This window comes from Phacochoerus africanus, chromosome 2, assembly GCF_016906955.1.
Source record: "Phacochoerus africanus isolate WHEZ1 chromosome 2, ROS_Pafr_v1, whole genome shotgun sequence".
NCBI classification, from domain to species: Eukaryota; Metazoa; Chordata; class Mammalia; order Artiodactyla; family Suidae; genus Phacochoerus; species Phacochoerus africanus.
The window spans coordinates 19188256-19212870 of NC_062545.1; the positions used below are offsets into that span (position 1 = coordinate 19188256).

General features: G+C 37.2%; 1 protein-coding gene across 3 annotated transcripts in view; it reads right to left on the reverse strand.

The window, feature by feature from the left end:
- The window catches only part of GRM1 (glutamate metabotropic receptor 1), a 387818-nt gene that overhangs the window by 43491 nt on the left and 319712 nt on the right, over positions 1–24615 (reverse strand). For all 3 annotated transcript variants that reach the window (XM_047769317.1, XM_047769318.1, XM_047769319.1), the window contains exons 6-7: positions 17046–17172; positions 3850–4780 (exon numbers count right to left, since the gene is read on the reverse strand). In XM_047769317.1, coding sequence (XP_047625273.1) covers positions 3850–4780; positions 17046–17172 — 1058 coding nt within the window. The remainder of the gene's footprint in view (positions 1–3849; positions 4781–17045; positions 17173–24615) is intronic.

Genomic DNA, 24615 nt, shown 5'->3' on the forward strand with positions numbered 1-24615 from the left:
ACATTTCAGCTCCAAGTGCCCTCTAATTGTTTGGGCACTCATTAAGGTTATTTACCCCCAAAAATAACTAAAAATGTCACTTTGATATTTAGCCATTGACATAACTATTTTTTTTTTAGAGAAAGCGTGTCATTTACATTGTTTTAATTTTTTTAGTTGTATAAAGTTAACTCATTTTGTTTTAAAAGGAAGTGGTAAGTGACGTGGATCTAAATAATTTCCTTAATTATGAACGTCTATGGATTTCTATGTTTCTTCTATTGCCAAGAAATTTTACCAACATCTTTATGTTAAGTTAGGCCTGAATATTTTCCCGTTCAAATACGTTAAACTAACAGCTAAAGATACTAGAGATGTCGAAAGTAATTATGTGATTGAGTTGCTCTTCCAGGACAGGATTATGCCCAATAGGACATCTAACTAAAGTAACTCAAGTCATCCAAACACTCAATTTATTGATTAAATTCCTCCTAAATTACATTTCAGAAAATATAAATGCAAGTTCCCAAGCCTTTGGTTGTGTCAGATATCTGGCTGTGAATTAAATAACAAATTGAAGCAAACTTTGCAAAAGCAGACACATAACATCATCCCTCCCATGTATCTCAGAAACAGCCTGTTATGAGGATGTACTTGGACTTGCAACTCCTCAGCATAATATTCAAACAGATAGATGAGTTGGAAGCTCTTCATTACAGCATCTGTTCTGTGTTTATAGCTACATATGCAGGCTGCCGAACACCCACAGTGCACCATAAACGTAGGGATTACACATCCAGAATGGTAATAAACTCATTGGGTGATGTGTTCACCAGAGTTTTCAGCCCCTTACTTCAGTTGGCAAAACTCTGCCATATTTTTGTGGCTGTAGAAAATATTAGATTGTTTGTGGTTTTTGTAACTTTAAGCCAAACCAGAAATCACAAAACAGCAATAAAAAGGTAAAAAACAGAAGCACTGAGATTATTGTTATATTTTAAAAGTACAGTCTTGCAGAGAGTTGCAAGAGAAGTAAAAGCAGAGTAAGTGAGAAAGATCAGTAAATAAATGGTTATTTTCCATAGAAGTTCAGGCTTTATAGAAAACACTTGTGGGTCAGCTCAGGTATGTGGTACACTTTGGAGGAGCTATCAATTGTACTGAGAAAATTGCATATTAGAATTACTAATTAGAAGTATATTTCTTACCATAATAATCTGATAGTGCTTGATCAATTACAGCTAATAGTTGAGCAATGCATTAACTGGTGAAAGCAGTGCTTCCTAGACAACCAATCCAATTTAGATCAAGCTGATTTTTTCTCTCAAAAGCATGATTTCAAACGAAATGAATTCCTAAATTCGCAGTATTCTCAGCTTCTAAGGAAAGCAGTTCCAGGTGTGAGAAAGTAATCAGAAATATACAAAATGCGTGACTACTATAGAAATGATAAGCTCACTTCATTTTACCCCAGCAGCCAAGCAATGCAGACTAATGATTAGTCACTGCTCTCTTGGACAGGTGCCCATATCTGTCTCTACACAGAATCACTGAGAGAGCTTTCAAAAATACATACTCCTGAGTACCAACACAAGATATCTTCATTACATAGATTCTCTCTTTCCATTAAATGGTTAGAAGAACAGCTTTTAGAAATGACTCATGACCTAAAATCATATGAAAGTTTCTGAAAAACCATGACCAAGGCAGTTAGAAAACACGGAGCTGGGTAATGGTGCATGGTGGAATGGAACCCTTGTAAAGCCATATGGGATGCAATAAAGGAAATATCTTAGTCGCTACAAACATTCCAGTTTAAAGAGTGTTTTCTCCCTTCTTTTCATTTTGTTTCCTCTCATCCCTCCCCTCTTAATGATAATTGTCATGATGCCATTGTGCATCTGGGCTCTGTGGCTATGGTTTATTTTTTTTCTCATTTTATGGCACTGCTGTTTTGCTTTCATGCCCACTGGAACCCAGGGGATGTTGGCCAGAATGAAAAGACAGGGCAAGGAAAAAAACAACTGAGCAACTTTTATAATCAGCATCTCATGAAGAACTTGAAATTGATACGGCAAGAAGTAGGTGTAAACTATTGGCTTTGTTTGTAACACTGAAAAAATTTAAGGATGTTTTTATCTGAAATAATAATAAAACCTGACAGATATCAAAGATATATTTTCCCATAGATTCCCTCATCTGATCCTCAAACCAATTATATGATTTCTGTACAAGATGCCCATGCTGCTGCTTGGCAAATAAAGATACAAAATCCAGAAGTTTAAAGCATGTAGATTTTTTTTTTTGACATATGTTAAGATGAGAAATGTCATGCCAGTTAGGACCTACACAGAGAATGGATAGTTAAGTGGAGCAGCTTAAGAGGCACACAATTTCACAGTGGCTTGGTGTCCTCACATACAAAATGAGGGGAAATAATACCCATTAACCCTACCTTCCTGACTTGTTTAGGTGCACAGAATAGCTATAAAAATTATATGTTATTATTATTACTATTAAAATTCTTCACTTTTTTTGGTCTCTCTCTCTTTTTTTTTTTTTTTTTGTCTTTTTAGAGCTGCACTCATGGCATATGGAGGGTTCCAGGCTAGGGGTCTAATCGGAGCTACAGCTGCCGGCCTATGCTATAGCCACAGCAATGCCAGATCTGAGCCAAGCGTGTGACCTACACCACAGCTCATGGCCATGCTGGATCCTTAGTCCACTAAGCAAGGCCAGGGAATGATCCCGAATCCTAGTCAGATTTGTTTTTTGCTGAGCCACAACAGGAACTCCCCAAATTCTTCACTTTTAAAGAACTGCTTCAAAAAGTAAAATTAATACTGCCACTGGGTAAAATTGTTTAATTTCTGTATAATTCAATTACCTTTGGAACTTTAAGCATCCATGTTATTTTAAAAGTTGTAAATGTGACATGAAATCTGTTTTCATGGGTCTCAGAAATAGATGACACATGCAAATTTTAGCATATGCTTCCTGGCAAAACAGAGTTAGGAAGAAGATAGGAATGTGTTTTTTTTACATAAACTACTCAGAAGAATTACCAAAATAGAAATAATCTGGGCTTTGATGTTCACATTGACTCTCACTTTTGGGGCTCTTCACCTTTATCTGGTTTCTTATTTCATTTGGGGGTTTATGGCTAGGAAACCATTCTGATCATAGCCCTGTACTAGAGATAGGTCAATGCATGTATAGTGTTGTGGAGGATTACAATACACATTAAAGTTCAATAAATAAGAGGGCCATGGTAGGACAGTTGCGTGTGGGAACTTGTTTTAGGACAGAGTTGGTGCTCAGCTGTAGTCAAATTTAGGAATAATCAAATTTCCCCAGGTCCTTAATTTCCTTTCTCTCCATCCAAGGTGAGTAATAGTGACAAGATGACACTATAATGTAACCAGAGTGACAAATAAATCATATACAATCTCAACCATGATCTAAACTAAAAATTAAAACTAGAGATTGCATGTCTGACCAGTGATGTGTTGATAGTTCACAGAAGTGAGACCCATAGGGAGGGAAAACATTAGGAGCAGAGCAGAAGCTGCAGATTCTAGGTAAGACTAAAGAGATGCTCAACTGGTTGTGGTTTCAAGCTCCTTGCTCTTCCAAAGAAATGAAAACAACAAAGACCTTTAGTACAACATTCCTACTGCAACAGAATGTGAGATTTGGAAAAAAAAAAAAAAGAATAAGAAAGGAAATGTAAAACATTGCGCACATGGAAGAATACGATTTGGTCAAATAGAAGAAAAGAGAAAAGAGATAATGCAAGAAAGAGAGACAGAGATATAGACAGAGACAGAAAGAGAAAAAGAGGAGGCAAACCCGGGTCACATAACTCACTTGGCATTCCCTGCCCCTGGTTTCTTTCTTCGGAAAATGTTGAGGAAAGTGTTGGAGCGGCAGGGCAGTTTGCCATCGCCAACATGCATGCGGACAACATCCGAGGTGGTGAAGGCACTGCGGACATTCCTCTCCGGCTTGGCAATAATGATGTACATCTTGGGAGTGAACATGCACCCCAGGGCCACCGTTACACTGAGGCTCACTGCAAAGCAGGTGGTAATGATCTTGTAGTTGCTCCCAAAGTAAATGGGCACAAAAGCCAGCCAGATGATGCAGGTGGTATACATGGTGAAGGCAATATATTTGGCCTCATTGAAGTTGGCGGGCACATTGCGGGTCTTGAAGGCATAGTAGGTACAGCTCATGATGAGGAGTCCATTGTAGCCCAAAGGGGCCACCACACCCAGGTTGCTGGTATTACAGATAAGGTAGACTTCTTTGATACTTGGGTAGGAAAGAATGGGCATGGGGGGCTCCATGATGATCAAGGTCACCACCAAGGTTAGCTGCACACTAATGAGAATTGAGGCAATGATCACCTGGGCCCAGGCACTCATAAACCTGGGCTTCCGGGTGCAGATTTTCTTCTTGCTGCCAGCCAGGATGCGTGCAATGCGATTGGTTTTGGTCACTAGAGCAGAGTAGCACATGGCAGAGGAGAGGCCAACCAGGAGACGCTGGAGGTAGCAGGATGTGGTAGTAGGTTTGGCAATGAGGGTGAAAGGGCACACGTAACCAAGGAAGATGCCAGCTAGGATGATGTAGCAGAGCTCCCGACTGGAGGATTTGACCACTGGTGTATCCCGGTACAGCACGAAGATGAGGGTGACAAACAAGGTTACCAGGATGCCCAAGCAGGAAAAGGCAATGGCTATGATGGATTCTATGTTGCTCCACTCAAGATAGCGGACAGGAATGGGTTCACAACCTGTGATGAGAAAAATAGTTTTAAAATGTATCCAGGATTTTACTGATCAATAGTAACGGTGCTTACTAGTTATCAGAGACATAGCTATATTTGCATCTTCGATAATTTATGCTATTTTAATTCTTTAAAAAAGTGCCTCTTGGAGTTCCCGATGTGGCATAGTGCGTTAAGAATCTAATTGTAGAAGCTTGGGTTGGTGGAGAGGGGAGGGTTGGATCCCCAGCCTGGCACAATGGGTTAAGGATCCGGGGTTGCTGCAGCTGAGGTATAGGTCACAGCTGCAGCTCAGATTCGATCCCTGGCCTGGAAACTTCCACGTGCCTCAGGTGCAGAAAAGAAGAAAGAAAAAATTGCCTCTCTGTTATACAAATCGAGATACAGCACTGTTTTCTCTGGACATTCATGTTCCCAAACCTAATCTCATTACAATCCTGGTGTGATATACTTAAGCCTATAAAATCTTTTCTTCCAGTATTATAAACAGATGCTGCTCCCTGGATGGAACTCAGTTCCACACTTTTAGAAAACGAAAGAAAAAGAAGGAAACTAAATTATGTTTCCATTGATGGTTACATGGTCACAATGTAACAGAATAAGTTAGTAAGAAATAAACCATTTTTTTAAAAATTTTTATGCAGCTATTGTCAGGAGGCAAGTCCAGTGCATAGACAAGTTTCATTTTGTTTTTGGCCTTCCCGCAGTGTTTTGAACATAAATTACATTTGAATTCTTTAGGAGAATCTTCATTCCCCCCTTTACCACATACTGTATTACTCACTTTAAGACTCACCCCTTTAGTTTTGTATGATCTCTACATGGTGCATTATCAGCCTCCAATAGACATACTAAGGAAGACTGAAATCTCCCCTCACCCATCTCTTGAAAGGAGAGACAGCACCGTGTTCCTAAATGTTTGGCTTACCTTTCCCTTCCAGAGTAAAGTCTCTTTTTTATTTCATAGAGAGAGAAACAGGATTTTGTGTTTGGTCTGGGCCAGTATTTCCCAAATTGTGAGAATAAAAATACGTATTTCCATAAATTTAGGAAAAGACTCATTGTTCTCTAGCCATGAGAGCAAGGAACTACCAGAACCTGTTTTAAACCTGTTCAGTCATTTAACAAGCGCCCCGCTCAGTGAACACTGTTTTTGAGTGTTATACGGTCGGTGTCAGCCCTTGCTTCTGATCAGCACCCATTCAGGAATGGAATCAGTGCCAACCACTCGCAAGACATGCTCCTGACTCATCACGGTGGCTCCTCTCTCTTCTGTGTCAGGGGTCTGTCTACGTCAAAGTCTCAACCTCTTCCTGGAAAAACTGCTTCCTATAAAAAGTCACATTTTAATTCTAAATCTTCCCTTTTTCTTGATAAAGTTTAGAAAGATGATTAGATAGATAGCTCTCTAGAATAACAATGACTATTATGAGGGACTTTTGATATAACACAATTAACAAACTGAAATACTGACAAACAGCTATAGACAAATTAAGAGATAAAATACTGAATGGTCAATATTCACCTCCTTAAATTGACATACCGAGAATGCTCAATAAAGTTCAAATTCCAGGAGCTCCTGTTATGGTGCAGCGGAAATGAATCTGACTAGGAACCATGAGGTTTTGGGTTCAATCCCTGGCCTCTGTCAGTGGATAAGGATCTGGCATTGCCATGAGCTGTGGTGTAGGTTGCAGACATGGCTCAGATCTGACGTTGCTGTGACTCTGGAGTAGGCCAGCAGCTACAGCTCTGATTCGACCCCTAGCCTGGGAACCTCTATATACTATGGGTGCGGCCCTAAATAGACAAAAGACTAAACAAATAAATAATTAATTAATTAAATTCAAATTCCAGTGGAGTCTTTTTCAAGGCCTTTGTAGCCTTCTGAAAGCTACCCTCCTCGTATTTTTCTTTTTCTTTGCAACCTGGTTTTGTAAATGAGTGATTCTGACTTTGCTGTTTTTATTAGAAAAGAATACTGCATTTTAAATTTCTAGAACACAAGTCAGATCTGTTGAAGTTGAATTAAAACCCTGGTCTAGAGCTAAATTAAGAGCTATAATTAATAATTTTTCCTAAACTTTAGGGATACAGGCACAATATTTTCTGCAGAATTCAGGATTTTTATTAGATACTAATTGTCCTGCACTACAGGTATAGAGCAATTAATTCAATTAATTTTTAGCCTTGTGGAGGAAGATATTTAAAAAGCAGCATATTTGAAAACGGATGATTTAAATAACCCCGTGGTATAACATTTAAAAATAAAAATAGAAAATGCATTACATAAGGCAATTTCAGAAGCTTTCTTTTCAATACAAATTTAAAATAAAGATTAAAGATAGATTTTAGAAAACCTTCAAACAATCATGGGATAGACTCAATAGCTGACATAAAAAGGACTATATCCTCTCTGTAAATGGGTTCAAATTAGAATTAGGGCAATCAAACAGAAAAAAAAATGTTAGAATGAAAAATTATCAACTTAGAAAATATCCAATATGTGACTAGACATTTCCAGATAGACTTAAAAATTAAATAAGCTAGAAATCAATATAGTTATGAATCTTGAGGTAAGACATCTAAAAAGGCCTATATTCTCTATGATTTGGGAGCCTATAAATAGGAACCTATAGATACTGCAAATAAAAATGTCATTTAAAGAATCATCATCCCACATTAGCTAAAATTCAGGATAATGACCTAAAATCTGTTTAATGACTTAACTCCATGGGAGACACTAGCTTCCAAGAATCCCTGTCTGTCCTCTGAACTCCCAAGGGAAACATTATCTCTTTCTTATTGATATAGATGCCTTTAAGTCTGCTAATAATCTCACTATTAGTAGAACATCAAATACCCTGGTTGAATAAACCACTCAAATAGTGAAAATCTTCAGCCTTCCCATGCCCCAACCTACAGCTGGAACTTTGAGACTGCTATTGTAAGGATACATTATCAGTGACACACCCCACACATTTAACACGTGGGATTTACTGCCAGACAAGGTGGTCTATAATTCTTATGCATGAACAAATAGAGCTGATTTAGTCATGAAAATATCTATTCTATGTATAATTTAAGACACTATCCAAATCATAGCTTTTATCCCAGAATTCCTATGGATAAAATTCTCCACAGAAATAGAAGGATGCATTGAAACAGAGCCATAAGCATGCAGATCATCATAGATACCTAGATCATCAAAAACCTTTCTTTTTTGTATAAATATGAATATGCAACAACATGATGTAGATGTATAAACAGAATAGCAATATCAAAGATCCATTGTTCATTGTGGGAAGCAGTGTCTAAGATAGTCCTCCATGATCCCCACATCCTGGGATGCATGTCCTTATGTGGTCCCCTCTCCTTGAGTATGAACTGGGCCTATGACTTGCTTCTTTTCTATAGAATATGGCAGTTGATGGGATGTCCCTCCCATGATTCAGTGACCTAATAATAGCTTTCACCTAGTTAGCAGGCTTTCTGTCTGGCTCTGATGAAGCAACCTTCTATGTGGACCATGGAAAGGGGGTGAGAGCAGTCCAGACCCAACAATGAGGAAAAAAAAAAAAAGCAGAGGGTCTCAATTTAACAATTTTTGAGGAATATATTCTGCCAATAACGAGCTAAGTAAGTTTGGAAGTGCACCCTTCCACAATCAAGTCTAGACCCCCATCCCTAGCTGACACCTGATTTTAGGTTTGTGAAAGATCATGAAACAGAGGACCCAGCTAAACTGTGCCCATATTTATAATCCAGAAACTGTGAGATAATAAATCCAAACTACTAAGTTTGGGGGTAATTTGTTACAGAGTAATAGATAACTAATTTACCCATTAAAGCCAACATCTTAATTTCATAGCCAGTGCTTAGTCTCCTTACCTAAGGATAATAGCAGGCACAAACTAAATTAGTCAAAATATCTTTAGGTTTTATACAAGGTCTTTAAATCTAAGGTTACCATGTGTAATAAACCCCTATTATTAACAGAAACTATCCAACATCTTCTAATTAGTGAACCATGGATTGTTGCTACTTCTCTTTCCCATACTACTATTCACTGATGTAATACTCATAATGAAGCAGCTCTGTAATCAGTGGAGGAGAATCTCGGGATCGTGCTTGTGTTATTCAATAAGTGTCCCTACCTAGAACAGAATTTTGAACACCCCAGTACTAAATCTTGACTTAATATTGTTTCACTATGGGTATTACACTAAAAATAAAAGAGGAAGACTATTTAGTTTAATATACAATAAGTAGGAGTTCCCGTCGTGGCGCAGTGGTTAACGAATCCAACTAGGAACCATGAGGTTGCGGGTTCGGTCCCTGCCCTTGCTCAGTGGGTTGAGGATCCGGCGTTGCCGTGAGCTGTGGTGTAGGTTGCAGACATGGCTCGGGTCCTGCGTTGCTGTGGCTCTGGCGTAGGCCGGCAGCTACAGCTCCGATTAGACCCCTAGCCTGGGAACCTCCATATGCCACGGGAGCTGCCCAAAGAAATAGCAAAAAGACAAAAAAAAATACAATAAGTAGTTCAGCTAGCATTATAAGATGTGATACTTTATCACAATATAAACAATCTTAATAACTAAATTGCGGTCTTTATAGCATATCAAATTGTTAAGGGAAAAGAGGCAGATACATGAATTAATAGCTGGTATGCTTTCAGAATAATTTACTTATTTAAAATGATACAGATACATTTAAAAAAATAAATCGTCAGTCACTCTTTTTTTTTTGTCTTTTTGCCTTTTTGCCATTTTGCCATTTCTTGGGCCACTCCCATGGCATATGGAGGTTGCCAGGCTAGGGATCCAATCGGAGCTATAGCCGCCGGCCACAGCCACAGCCAGAGCAATGCAGGATCTGAGCCGCATCTTCGACCTACACCACGGCTCAGGCCACACCAGATCCTTAACCCACAGAGCGAGGCCAGGGATTGAACCCACAATCTCTTGGTTCCTAGTTCGATTCGTTAACCACTGAGCCACGACAGGAACTCCCAAGGCACTCTTTAAAAATAAACAATAATATTAATTTCTTGATGTATTGATATTATATAAAATAATTGCTGCCATAAATGTTGAGACTTGCAGTAATTAAAAAAGTACTATAAAAGCTAATACTGTACTAGCACTGTAAAATGTAATAGAAATATTTTAGAGATGATCATGCTAAACAGACTGCTCTAAAAGTCTTCACAAGAGTCCCATATAAAACAACAGTAAGTAATTTATTAATAACAACGAATTCATGGAAAAGTTCAAGAGTTCAGTTACAGGTACATAAAATCTAGAAAAGAAATTCTTAAAAGAAATGCCAGAATAATTGCCTTGGAAGATGTGTGAGGATAATATCTGGCAAAAACAGAATGACTATCTGGTAGCACCTGATAAAATAACCACTAGACATTAGATAAAATTTGGATGGGAAAAAATGAGAGAATTTACCCCAGTTAAAAAGCATTGGCCACAAAATTAAAAGTTAATGGGAAAACATTTCCAGGTTAGCAATATGGCCAGTTCGTGCTTCATTTGTAATTAAATTAATCTGGAAAAAACATAAGGGGGGGGGTATTGACTGATACGACTGCAAAAGAATCCTTTGAGTAATTCCAAATGCATTGCATATAGTTGTCTCATTCTATGGCTTATACGTACACTAGTACTAGTTTAAATAGAGTTTATTTTCTGGATGGGTTACAGCATTCCCCTGTTGAAAAGCCACAGTACTTACAATGGTTAAAATATGATTAGATTTTTGTGATCTTAGTTGGCATATTCCCATGGGGGAACATTTCATTGGAACATGTTGGAATGGGACATTTCATTGGAGTATTTATTTATGAAACTAAATTATACAAGGCTGTATACATTCCAAGATCTCTGGACAAGTAAAAGGAAACCTTAATATTGCTGGAAATTACATTCTTTAGTGATTTTAAACTGAGGTTTTGAGGAGAACCTCCAGAAGCTGAAGGCCCATGGAAGTTGACTATTACCCGAAGAACCTTAGAGGAAGTTGATGACCATACAATGGTCTTCTGTACAAGGTCATCTTAAGAAGATTCTTGTATCTATCATACTCTTCTTTGTATGCTCGTGCTTGTTTATACTTCTTTACTGGTTAAAAGCTATACAAAGTTGAACTAGCCTTTAACAGTCTTCTTACTAATAATAAGTACTTGCCTAAACCTAGCTTTTACTAGAGATAATCATTGCTCTAACTCAATAATTCAATTATATAAAGCTATTGTTAGGTATGTTACACTAACTTTTTTCAGTAATGATACCTTTTGTGTATGCAAATATTTCACAAGTTCAAATGTTTGAAAGGATTCAGAAGACTCACAGAGCATACTCATGTAGTATTTCCATTGAAAGGCAAAAAGTCAAGTACAATAAGAGAAAGAGTACAGGTTAGCACCCAGGGACCAAGAAATAGCCAAGTGCACGCTCTCTAGGACCCATATTCCCACAAGGGCATATTTCATCTGTGGACTGAGCTACTAAAATCTGCACAATGAACATTGATTTTGAGACAGCTCAAGGTAGAAATTTTCAGTAAAATCTTTTATGACCCTCATGTCATATAGCCAAATCAGCCTGATAAAATGTGCCAGATGAAATCTATCAGTAAATGAACTGGTTTTTTGGTTGTCACTAGTGGAATTTCAAACTTTAAACTGCATGTCATAAATTCCAGTCCCCTAGTGTAGCAGGAAGCCAAAGACTGATACTCAGCTATCTTCATATATAATCAGAGAGTCCTCCAAGTCTTGCTATAAATTAAGCCTATCTTATACAATCTATTAAAACACACATGAAGAAAAACAACGTTATGTAGAAGGGGATATTAGTATTCTAGATATAATAGCCGTTTGTCATAACAACACTACAAAACAATATACCTATAATACCACTATGGTTGCTTTCTGTCTCATGAAAATCTTAGATCCTTTTCCCTTTGTGGAAACCAGGATTTTCAGTGCCAATCCAGGACCACCTAAAACAGAATCACCTGGGGATTAGGAGTGATCATTTGTATTTTGAATAAGCTTCTTAAAAGTTTTCTTCCTCTTTCCTCTTCCTTTCTTCTTTTATTTTATTCTTTTTAGACATCCTGAATTTGAGAAGTGCTAGCTCGGATATATTGAGAGAATTAGACAAAATTTCCATATTATCCATGTATGTAATGTAATGTGCTTATTTGTCCTGCTTTGAAGTTTAAAGAGAAGAGTTGCCACCCTCCAGGGTGTTTGGGTATCCCAAGACTAGAAGGGGTGGAGGTTAAGTTCAATCAGTGGTGAAGAGTGTCCTAAGCCTCACTGATCTCTAGCATTCAAAAGGAGAAGACTTTAAAGATAGCTGTACAATTTATATTTAAAGCTCTGAACTTAAAGACCTGACAGTGTCCATGGTTAGAATTACCCTAAACAATCCAGAAGCATCGGACAAGTCAGTTTCCTTCAAGTAGACTGCAAATTACTGAGCAAAATCCAAGAGAAGTGGTAATAACTGATCTGAGGACAAGGGGTTACTCCTAATTTTTTGAAACAAGTATTGGCTCACTTATAAGGTCAAATGCATTGGAGGAGGCTAAAATTTAATATCTGACTTCTTTCCAATTATGTAAAGGCAAATTTAATATGAGTCAAGAAATAAAGATACCCACAATGATCCAAAGTGTCTTGGGGCATTTAATAACATTTAAAATAATACTTCAGGATTGCATAAAGCTGTACTGCAATGCTTTAACATTATTACATTAACATAAATTATCTAAAAAGTGAAATTCTATTTATTATTTAATTTGCAACTCAAATGTCCCTTCTTCTCTGAAGGCTTTTCTCTTCTCAGGGAAACATGATTACTTTTTTTTCTCTGCATTTATATGAAATTTGGCACATATTCGTATTTTAAGAGTTATACTGAAATTGCCTATTTACATGTCTAGTTTCATATAAAGCTTCCCTTCCAGGATATAAACCTTGTTTCATTCACCCATATGTCCCAGTTTCTTTAAAAAATATGTGGTGCAAAGTAGGTGGTGGTGTATAACATAAAAGTAAACAAATGAGTAGATTATATGAGAGATGGTAGCAACCATTGGATGGAGAAAAATAATTAAAATTACTTTCTATAACTTAGTATTTTCTGCTTTTTAATGATAAGATTTAGTATAGTCTGGCTTTCTGAGGAACTTCTTCATACCATTTGACTTTTTCAAAGGAATAAATAGCAATTGGGTTACACATAACTGGTCCATGAATTGATAAACTACTCTCAAGTTGTATATCATGGCAGAAGAGATAAATCCTGGTTTATGCTTCATAAAAAATAAAGTGTGAGGAGTTCCCGTCATGGCTCAGTGGTTAACGAATCCGACTAAGAACCATGAGATTGCGGGTTCGATCCCTGGCCTTGCTCAGTGGGTTAAGAATCCGGCGTTGCTGTGAGCTGTGGTGTAGGCCACAGATGCAGCTTGGATCCCGCATTGCTGTGGCTCTGGTGTAGGCCAGCAGCTACAGCTTCGATTGGACACCTAGCCTGGGAACCTCCATATGCCACGGAAGCGGCCCAAGAAATGGCAAAAAGACAAAAAAAAAAGTGTGAAACTTAAATGCTGAATGAAAATGTGCACTTTTCCCAAGAAGAAAATATGAGAAACTTATTAATAGTTTCAGAAGGCACTTCATCTAAGAAATACACAAATTTTTCTTCATAGCCAAAAAGCACCATATTCTAATGAAAATAAGAACTCACTTAACATGTTTTTATTCACTCATATCAGAGTCTTTGGAGCATATATTAAAAGTAGCTCTCTCGTAAAATGATTTTAAGCATAATTTTAACAAACTTCACCTTCAGTGAAAAACATTATTTTCCAAAGAAGAATGATTTATCATTTTAACTAAAATTAAGTAAAAAAAAATTCACCCAGGAAAACAAAATACCAGCTTATAGTAATGCATATCTTCCTCTGAGCATTTTTATTGATTTTTGGTTTTCTCTTTTCACAACTACTGCTACCATGGCAACAATCAAAAACACACCACCATGTACTATGCCCTTGCTCTGAGCCTGACATGGCACCAAGTAAGTGGCAAATTAGATCTCATTTTCCATTCATGTGAAGGACTGAAAGAAATGCAGAAATCATAAATGTTAAAACTAAGTATAAGTGAGTATGAGAGATGCGTATTCTGAAAGACCCTAAATAAGAGTTGCAACATGATTTGTATACATGATCCGAAAGTAGCCACTTGCCTGCTGTTGTTGAATAAACACAATCTGAACTATTGCTTGGCTCAACTCACCTAAATGTTAGTGACTTTTTTAATATATGATGGAAGATAACTGATTAGATTCTTTACAGAGACAACTGCATTAATATTCATCTATTTATAAACAGGGAGGATATTTTTAATACTTTACTAAGTCAAAGAGCCTTAATCAGTGATGGTCATTTGGCAATGGGCAGATGATATATTCACAATGGAAGATCTCTAGGGAATAAAATATATGAATTTGAGTTCCATTTCTATGACATACTCTTTTTAAAAAGTTGTTTGATATTTTAATGTTTTAAAATAGGATAGAACCTATTTTTCATGTATGAGATAAGCCCCAATTAAAGTGAAGATGAAGCAGTAGAAAGAGTTTGGGGAACCCTCAAAAATATAGACAAGAGGATAACTCTTATACCTCAAAGTCAGGATTTTGGACATTTAAGATGAACCTGAGAAAGGAACTAGTTTTGTCTTTTAGCTTCTTCCTGGTCAGCTGTGGTCTCAGTCAAATAGCAGAGAGGACTAACTCTGAAGCCAAGCCCAGTTCTCATGCACAATGGTCACCTAAGGGGACTGCTTTCTCAAGACGAAAAGGACTAGCAGGAAGCACACAGTGTGATGGAGGATGAAGATGTGAAGAGAGACACAGTATGAGTGGAAGAGGAGGCTCATATCCAAAAAGAAGTTGGAAGAGCTTTTTTACGTCAGTCCACTGCATGCAACCATGAGATAAATGCATAGTGAAAGAGCATTAGACCCAGGGACGAAAACCCCTGGATTCTCGAGGTGGCTTCTCTTTAACTATCTACACTGACTTTGATGAACTTGGGTGATACCCTTCTTCTTTCTAATTCTTTCAATAGAACAAATATTTATCAAGTAGCAATTATGTTCAAGGCCACAGGCTATGAGCCAGAGAGTAATGTTTTTTGAAGGATGGCACAGGGCCTAAGGGCCTCAGAATCTGCTAAGTCCCATCTCAGAAATAGTGAATGGGAATCTCTGCTGATGGGTAACTAAATTCCTGGGTAATTTTCAGGCACACTGAAGTTTAAAACCAGCCTCTAGCTAGAGAATTAAAAAATAAATTAAAAAAAAAGATTAAAAAAGAGGTGAGATGCAGTTTGTACCTACAAAAATATTCTGATGTAATTTCTTTGCATTTAAAAATGGCCTTTGGACTAGATAATTTCTAAAGTCTTTCACGAAGTTCCCATCGTGGCTCAGGGGAAACGAATCTGACTAGCATACATAAGGACACAGGTTTGATCCCTGGCCTTGCTCAGTGGGTTAAGGATCCGGTGTTGCTGTGAGCTGTGGTGTAGGTCACAGATGCAGCTCGGATCTGACATTGCTGTGGCTGTGGTGTAGACCAGTGACTACAGCTCTGATTCAACCCCTGGGCTGGGAACCTCCATATGCTGTGGGGGTGTCTCTAAAAAGACCATAAAATAAAATAAAATAAAATAAAATAAAATAAAATAAAATAAAATCTTTCCAATAATACTCATCTTAGTTTAATTTTTTCTAATAGGATTAACATTTTACAAGGGCTTTCGTTCCCAAAGTGTAATTCGAATTATGTGACCTGGTTCTACTCCACCAATTATTCTTGATATCCTTTGAATAAGCCACACAATTTCTTAGTTTCATATTCTCATTTGCTAAAAGGTGAAAAAGTAAACAGCAATCATGAATGCTATCATCTCTAATGATTTTCAATGGTACCCAGGGAGGCATAAGATCAGGAGGCAATGAACTAGGATCTGCTTCTAACTAGGTGCCTGACCTTGGGCACTCAAGAACACCTCTCTAGGCCTTGCTTTCTTTTTCTAAAATGAGTGATTACATTACTCAGATGACAAAGTCCCTATGAACTCAAAGATAAAGTTCTATGGCTCTATCACTTGTAAAATTTGTGAAAAGTACCAATGCAAGACCGCTCATCCATGAGCTCATACCAGGGTCTGTGGAAATCAAAACTCATATACCTGAACATTGCTTTGGGGAAGCTTATAAACTCATGCAATTCAACCATATGAGTCCTGTTGATTTTACTAGTAAATCATCTTCATTCCTCTCCATTCCTGCTGCAGCTGCCCTAGTTCAGAGCATTTGAAACTACTCAGTTGGACCAACACAACAGCCTCCTAAATTCTCTCTGTTTGGAGTCCAGGCTCACTACTCTCCTCCACGCTGCCACCAGAGTCATCCTTCTGAGACACAGATATTGTGATACTACTTTTTAAGTCCTTCAATGATTTTGTTGTGCTTAAAGCCAAAATCCATTTAGGAAAAAACATTTAGGAAGATCCTACAGAAACTCTTTACCATTTGCTGCCAGTGTACTCATCCTATCTCATTTCTGACCGTATCTGTACTAGGCTCTTGTGTTTACCAGACAACTTACTTGTTCCATGGTTTTTTCACCAAATATGTCACATGCTTTCATGTTTCTCATGTTCTACTTTCTGTCTGGAATTTCTTTCTTTTCCTGTCTGCCTAACATACTTTACAGTAATTCATAAATACCTCTATTATATTAATGACTATTTTCTTTTCTATTTTTACCTGTTTCTTCCCTGATATATTTTAAGCAAAATAAAGCTGGGGCTATATTTCACTTATCTTTGTACCTTTAGGGGCTGCAACAGTGTCTCTCATATACATGTTCAAGAAATATTTGCAAATATAAATTCAAGTTATCAAGTAGCTTCAGATAAAAATTTTAGAAAAGAAAAACAGGACCAACTGATGTATTAAAATACCCTTTGAATACACTTTTATTTATATTTAAATGAACTTTACATATAGACGATGGAAAATTTATAAGAGGTTTATGTGTATAACTTGGGATGAACGATAACAAACATTGAAAAAGACACAAGTTAACCACTAACATTTTAGACAATGGGCACATTGGAAAGGCCAACAGTCAGGGACAAGGCTTACAAGTGAGGCCACTCCTACCTGTTAAATCTGCATTGGGCCACCATCCCAAGTCACAGGCTTTGCAGGTGAATTCATCTTGCACATACTCATTCTCTTTGCAAGCGGTGCAAATCCAGCAGCAACTGACTTCTCCTTTCCGTATGACCTAGAACATGGGGATATTTCATTTGTCTTAAAGACCATTTCTCCAGAAAGTCTTTGTTTTTCAGATGAGAACTTGCTTTCATAGTACGATTTTTTTTTTTAAAGGAACTTTTCAAAAAATCCTATGTCGAGGAAGCTTAAATACATGGATTGGGAAATACCTTGTTATATTAGAGTTCAGATGAGAGTTTTTGTTCCTTCCATGTGAGTTTGGAGGCTTTTCAAAAATAAATTCTTTTATAAAAAAAATGAGGAGTTCCCGTCATGGCGCAGTGGTTAACGAATCCGAGTAGGAACCATGAGGTTGCGGGTTCGGTCCCTGCCCTTGCTCAGTGGGTTAAGGGTCCAGCGTTGCCCTGAGCTGTGGTGTAGGTTGCAGACGCGGCTCGGATCCCACGTTGCTGTGGCTCTGGCGTAGGCGGGTGGCTACAGCTCCGATTTGACCCCTGGCCTGGGAGCCTCCATATGCCGTGGGAGCAGCCCAAGAAATAGCAAAAAAAGACCAAATAAATAAATAAATAAATAAATAAATAAATAAATAAATAGAATGAAACTGTTGCATTTTATCATTATTTATATTAATATGTATTAATAATTCTTAGAAAAAATATACATTTTTCTTCCCTGAAAGAGCAAGTAATATTTAGCCATGTAAATTTTGATGTCATAAAACTTTATTAATTTATAAAAACTGAGGAACTGTGGGATTTTTTGTTGTAATTATGAAAGCCTAAGTTGGAGTTCCTGTCATGGCACAGTGGTTAACGAATCCAACTAGGAACCATGAGGTTGCGGGTTCAATTCCTGGCCTTGCTCAGTGGGTTAAGGATCCAGCGCTGCCATGAGCTGTGGTGTAGGTTGCAGACGCGGCTCTGATCCCGCATTGCTGTGGCTGTGGCATAGGCCGGCAGCTACAGCTCCGATTAGACCCCTAGCCTGGGAACTTCCATATGCCACGGGGTGCAGCCCTAGAAAAGACCAAAAAAAAAGCCTAAGTAACATTATATACATAAATAGAATGATGGGTAGGGAAAGTATGACCCTAGTATGGGCCTTGCGACTTGCTCTGGTGAATTCAAAAGGTCATTTAAATTGTTGGAAAAAAAATTACTAGTCCAAAATTACTAAAGAATTGCTTATTATCTGAGCAGTTTAAATTTTCCCCCTTTTTCAGTTTGTTTGGTAAGGTCTTTTCACTTACACAATATAAGAATATATATCAAAACGCACTGCATTTAAGGTGCGTTTCTTATAAACATAATTAGCTCTTGCTTTATCTCTAGTCTGATGATTTCTGCTCTTTATTGAAGTGTTTAGTACATTCACATTTATTACAATAATTTATGTGGTTGGATATGAATCAATCATCTCTTTATTTTTTTCTATCTTTTCCATCTGTTCTTTGTTTTCTTTTTCCTATTATTCTTCCTTTATTTGGATTAATTGAGAATCTTTTAGCATTCTATCTTATCCCGGTGGCATACCAGTTAAACCTCTTTGTTTTGTTTTAGCCATTGCTGAAGGACTGGCAATATGCACCATTAACTTATCACAGTCTACATTCAAATAATGTTATATAATTTCACGTATAATGTAAGTCTCCTACATCAATATTCTTTTTTTTTCTCCCTCCCATTCCTGGGGTTTTAATACATTTTCCCTATACATATAACTCCCTCACATAATATATTATATTTTTTGCTTTAAACAATTATCTTTAAAATAAATTTTTGAAATAAAAATATTGGAGTTCCCATTGTGGCTCAGTGGTTAACGAACCTGACTGGCATCCCTGAAGACTCCTGGCCTCACTCATTAGGTTATGGATCCGCCATTGCCTTGAGCTGTGGTGTAGGTCACAGATGTGGCTAGGATCCCAAGTTGCTGTGGCCCTGATGTAGGCTGGCAGCTACAGCTCCGACTGGACCCCTAGCTTGGGAATCTCCATAGGCGTGGGTGCGGCCCTAAAAAGACAGAAAGACAAAAATAAAAAAATAGATAAATAAAGACGTAAAAATATTATCATACTTTATATTTTCCCATACATTTATAATTTCTGGTGCTTTTTTAAAAAATAAAATTTTATTGGAGTATAGTTAACATAATGTTGTGTTAGTTTCAGGTATATAGCAAAGTGAATCAGTTACACATATACAAATATCCATTTCTTTTCAGATTCTTTTCCCAGTTATTGTGTAAATCTCCCTGTGCTATACGGTAGATCTTTGTTCTTTATCTATTTTATATATAGTAGTGAATCTCTGGTGCTTTTACTTTCTTTGTTTTGACACAAATTTCTATCTAATACAGTTTATTCTGCCTGAAGAACTTTCTTTAAAATTTACTGTGGTGCTGATGTGAGAATTATGACTTCTTTCAGCTTTTATTTGTTTGAAAAGTTTTCATTTTGACCTAATTTTTGACAAAATATTTTCACCTGGTATGGAAGTTTCACAGTTTTTTTCTTCCTTCCGGCACTTTATGCCATTCTGTTGTTCTTGGGAATAGATGTCTAGTTTTAAAGTTGTTTTCTTCCCCCAACTCTTTAAAGATATCCTTTCCTGCCTTTCATATGGCTTCTGATAAGTCTGCCATAATTCTCACTTGTTCCTCTGTAGGTAACAGACCTTTTCACTTTGGCTGATATTAAGATTTTTCTTTTTATCATTGATTTTTAACAATGTAATTATAATGTCTTCTTTGTGTTCATCTTCTTTGGAATTTGCTGAGCTCCATGGATTTGATTTACATTTTCATTACATTTGAAATTTTTTCAGTCATTATGTCTTAATTTTCTTCCCCTGGTTTGTCTCGCTCTCCATCCTTTTGGTTTCCAACTGCACTATATTTTTATTTTTATTTTTTTGTCTTTTTAGGGCTGCACCCACAGCATATGGAGGTTCCTAGTCTAGAGGTCGAATCAGAGCTACAGCTGCTGGGCGGCACCACAGCCACAGCAATGCAGGATCTTAGCCACATATGCGACCTACACTACAGCTCACAGCAACACCAGAACCTTAACCCACTTAACAAGGCCAGGGATTGGACCTGTGTCCTCATGGATATTAGGTTCGTTGACCACTGAGCCACAACAGGAACTCACCCAAGTGCACTTTCAATATACCTACCTCTTGGTAGAACTCCGCAAGTCCCTGAGAGTCTGTTCATTTCTTTAAGTTAGTTTTTCCTTCTCTGTGCCTTATTTGGATATTTTCTATTGCTATGCTTTAAGTTTCCTGATCCTTACTTACATAATGTCTAAGAGGCTTTTAATCCCATCAATTAAAATATTATTTCTAATGTATTTTTTTTTCACTGTATCAATTCTATTTTGTTATGTTTTTATATTTCCACGTGTCTTATGATATGGATGTTTTATTTTAAATCCTTTTGTATGTATTCGTAGAAGGTATTTTGACTGCTAATTTCATGATCAATATAATATCAGGATTTTTTTTTTTTTTTACCATGCCCATGGTATGTGAGAATTCCTGAACCAGGGATTGAACATAAACCACAGCAGTAACCAGAGTCACAGCAATGAAAAGACTGGATCCTTAATCTGCTAAGTCACCAGGGAACTCCCAATCTGGAACTGTTTCTATTACTTGGTTTTACTTCTGGTAATGTGTCATATTTTTTCACTTTGTCACATATCTGAAAATTTTTAACAAGATGCTAGACATTCTGTACTAAGGTGTAGTGTGCTGGATTTTTTTTTTTTCCTTTTTTTCCTCTTTATTGTTGCACCCATGCCATATGAAAGTTCCTGGGCTAGGGATCAGATCAGAGCTGTAGCTGCAGGCCTATGCCACAGCCATAGCAACACCAGATCTGACCCACATCTGAAACCTAAACCACAGCTTGCAGTAATGACGGATACTTAACCCAGTGAGCTAGGCCAGGGATTGAACCCAAATCCTCATGGAGACTATGTCAGGTTCTTAACCCACTGAACCACAATGAGAACTCCCTGGATTATTTTCTTTAAGAAGCATTGGCCTTTGTTCTCACAGGCACCTAAGTTACCTGTGGTTCAGTTTGAGCTGTTGTTTTTAATCTTTTAGGGTGAGTCTAAAATAGTCTGTGCTTTAAGAATAGTTTAACCTCATTATTAGGGTGTGACTCTGCTAGGGTCTCTACTTAATTCTCTGTGTATTCAGCAAAGAATCTCTACTCTAGCTTGTAGAAACTGGGGCGATTCTTGGCCCTGTGTGCCCTCTGGGAATCTGGCTTCCCAGTAATTGTTCTTTACCTGGAGTTTTCGTATTCTACCCTACTTGTGCAAATACTCATGGGAATCCATACGCCAACTTCTGCAACTCATTTTCTGCATAGATCCCCTTTCTTCCTCCGCACTAAAAACTCTGGCTGCCTCAACCTGCCTAAACTCTAATTTCTGTCTTAAATTATCAAGATAGTCTAGTTCTGTTTGTGTTCTTTCTCACTAAACAACAATCAGGAAATTGCCTCCAGACAGAAAGCCTGAGTGATTTTAGGGTTCACCTTGCTTATTTCCTTTCAATTTCTTGAAATCAAGGCCATGCACTGTTTTCCAATGTCTGAATACAGTTATTTCATATAGTGAATCAAGTTTCCCAGTTGCTAACAGCAGAAGGCAAAGTCTGCGCTCCGTTACTTCCTCATGGCTAGAAACAGAAGTCCCTCTTGAACACATTAGACATTATCAAATGTCCTCAGATGCAAAGTCAGAAATTAAACTGTAAAGATTGCCATACCTTAAAATCATTCAAACTCTACCCTTTGTGAAATAAAATTATCTTTTTTGCAGATCAGTTCAAAATTTATACCACTCTTTTAGAAGTACATGGAATGTATCCATCAAATGACAATATATTTTCAGGAAATGTAAAAGCTTTCCTCTTTCTTCTCTTACTTTCAAATAACATTAGAAAATAAAATCAGAGTTCCCGTCGTGGCTCAGTGGTTAACCAACCCGACTAAGAACCATGAGGTTGAGGGTTCGATCCCTGGCCTTGTTCAGTGGGTTAAGGATCTGGCGTTGCCATGAGCTGTGGTGTAGGTTGAAGACGTGGCTCGGATCCCGTGTTGCTGTGGCTGTGATGTAGGCTTGGCAGCTACAGCTCCAATTAGACCCCTAGCCTGGGGACCTCCATATGCAGTGGTACGGCCCTAGAAAAGACAAAAAAAAAAAGAAAAAAAAGAAAAGAAAAAGAAAAGAAAATCAAATTGAGTCTTTTGCAAAAAACACGCACATATCTTCAGAATAAACATGAAAAGTTTACATTCCATATTGTAAATGTACCTAATATTAGAAAAATTGAATTAATAAATGAATACTGCTTTCTTATTTTAATTAGAAGTACAGCAAGAATGATCATAAAATACTGTATATGTCTTCAATCAGCTTTAATTTTTTTCTCTCACTGTAAAATGAATACTGAAAATTAGACAAATTCCAAATATAATAATGTTGAACAAATTTATTTATGCAGAATGGCTGGTGAAAGGTGGATCCTATGAGTAACAGATACATGGAAAGTATTTAAAATTAGGCTTTGAATGACTGAATAAATGAATGAATAAGTGCTAACCTTACACTTTTACTAAATAATGAAAAATGGAACTGCTCTAATGGAGTTTTTTTTAATTACTCCTTCTTTATTCAACCACCAAATATATGCACTTTTGCCACGCAATGTCTAAGATATGGGATTTGTCTTTTCTATCTCTCAGCCACCCCTCTAGACTCCAGAACTGAATTCTGGTGCCTGTCTTATAATCACATAACCTTTCTCTAATTTCTTCTCACTTCAGAATAACATGCACACAGCCTCCAGGATCATCTGGATGGCCTGTGGGCTCCTCAAGGGAAGGAATCACGCCATACCTTCATTGTTTTCAGATCACAGTCATCAAGAAATGTACCAAGAATGCACGGTAGGTGGCCAATAAATGAGTGGTGAGTCCAAGAATTTTTTTTTTTAAATGTAATTAGGCCACTCAAGGAACTTCCATGCCTTCTTTTTTCAATACCTTTGAAATATAAGCTCTTTGGCCAGGCATTCACCTGGTCCCTGGTTTTTTGTTTCTGCATCTAACGTTGATTGCTAATAATCTCTTATATAAGTTTGCCTAACAAGGAAAAGCAGCCTCTGCGCCATCCCCTGCTTATGTCCTCATTAGTGTCCACATAACCCTGTTTGTTTTGGAGGGAGGTTTTCATGTAGGGCAGATACATCATCTAATTTGTTTTTCATCTGACTTACTTTCTACAAGGATTATTATAGCTGCTGTTTGGAGAATCGATTTTAAGGAGAGATTGTGTATGGTTTAAGCCAAGGCTTAAACATGGAACAATATGGTAAAGAAATAAATTTTAATGAAAGAAAAATATTTCTTTCCATTTGGAATATCATTTTTCCTCCATCGTCCACTATGTCACTAGTTTCGAGTTCTGACACATCTCATGCTCCAGAAAGTATTTATGGAACAGTGAGCCCTCTGAAATAGTATCTTATCTGTAATTCACATAATTAAAATATAGTTGGTATTTTATTACCTTGAGCTACTTAGCTTTTATCCTCTAATTTTTTCACATATATATGATAGATAGCCTTCATTCAGATACTTAAAAAAAATTCTTAAATTATTGTCTCTGTGTTTTAATCTCCCCAACATCACAAATATCTTGTTATTTTTATATTGTTTATACTTACTGATATTACTTGAATATTAACTGACTAAAGTATTGTCTCCTTTTTTTTTTTTTTTAAAAAAAACACTTTTTATGACAGCTCTGAGTCAAGATAAGAGATTTGGTATTTCACTGAAATAACCCTTGAAGGACCAAGACTTCTCAAGACACAGGGACTGTTTTGCTTCCTTTTACATCCTGGATACGTGGTGGTCTGTTTACTGCTTGTGAGACTGGATTACCTGCTGCTTCACACAAGGCTGTGAGTCAATTTCATATGTACACTGGAGTCTTTAAGTATTTATGCTGTAGGAAATCAAGTGTTCACTTTACAACTACGTTTCTGAAGGAACTTTGAAATGGATTTTTTACATGTAGGCTTTATTTGAAAAAAAGACAAAAGAAAGTAAACAGCATCAAGAGAATATAATGAAGGAAGAGTAACGATAAATCAAAGGAAAGAGAGAAAATTTTCTTCAGAAGGAAAATGGCTGAAGACTAAACAGAATAAAGACACTGGGGCTAACTAGGACTGCAGGAGAGTCAGCCAAAGGAGAGAAGGGTTAGTCTCCCCACTTGTGCCCCACAAAGCCCAGAGAGTTTGGGCAACAATGGACTCCAATGGCTGATACATTTTTTTCCAGCTACAGTATGAGTTCCTCAAAGGAAGGGGCCATGTAAGCCTCCTTTGCAATCACAGTGCTAACATAGTTCTTGGCACATATTAATCAATAATTTTTTATCAGCACATACGAAAGAAAATAG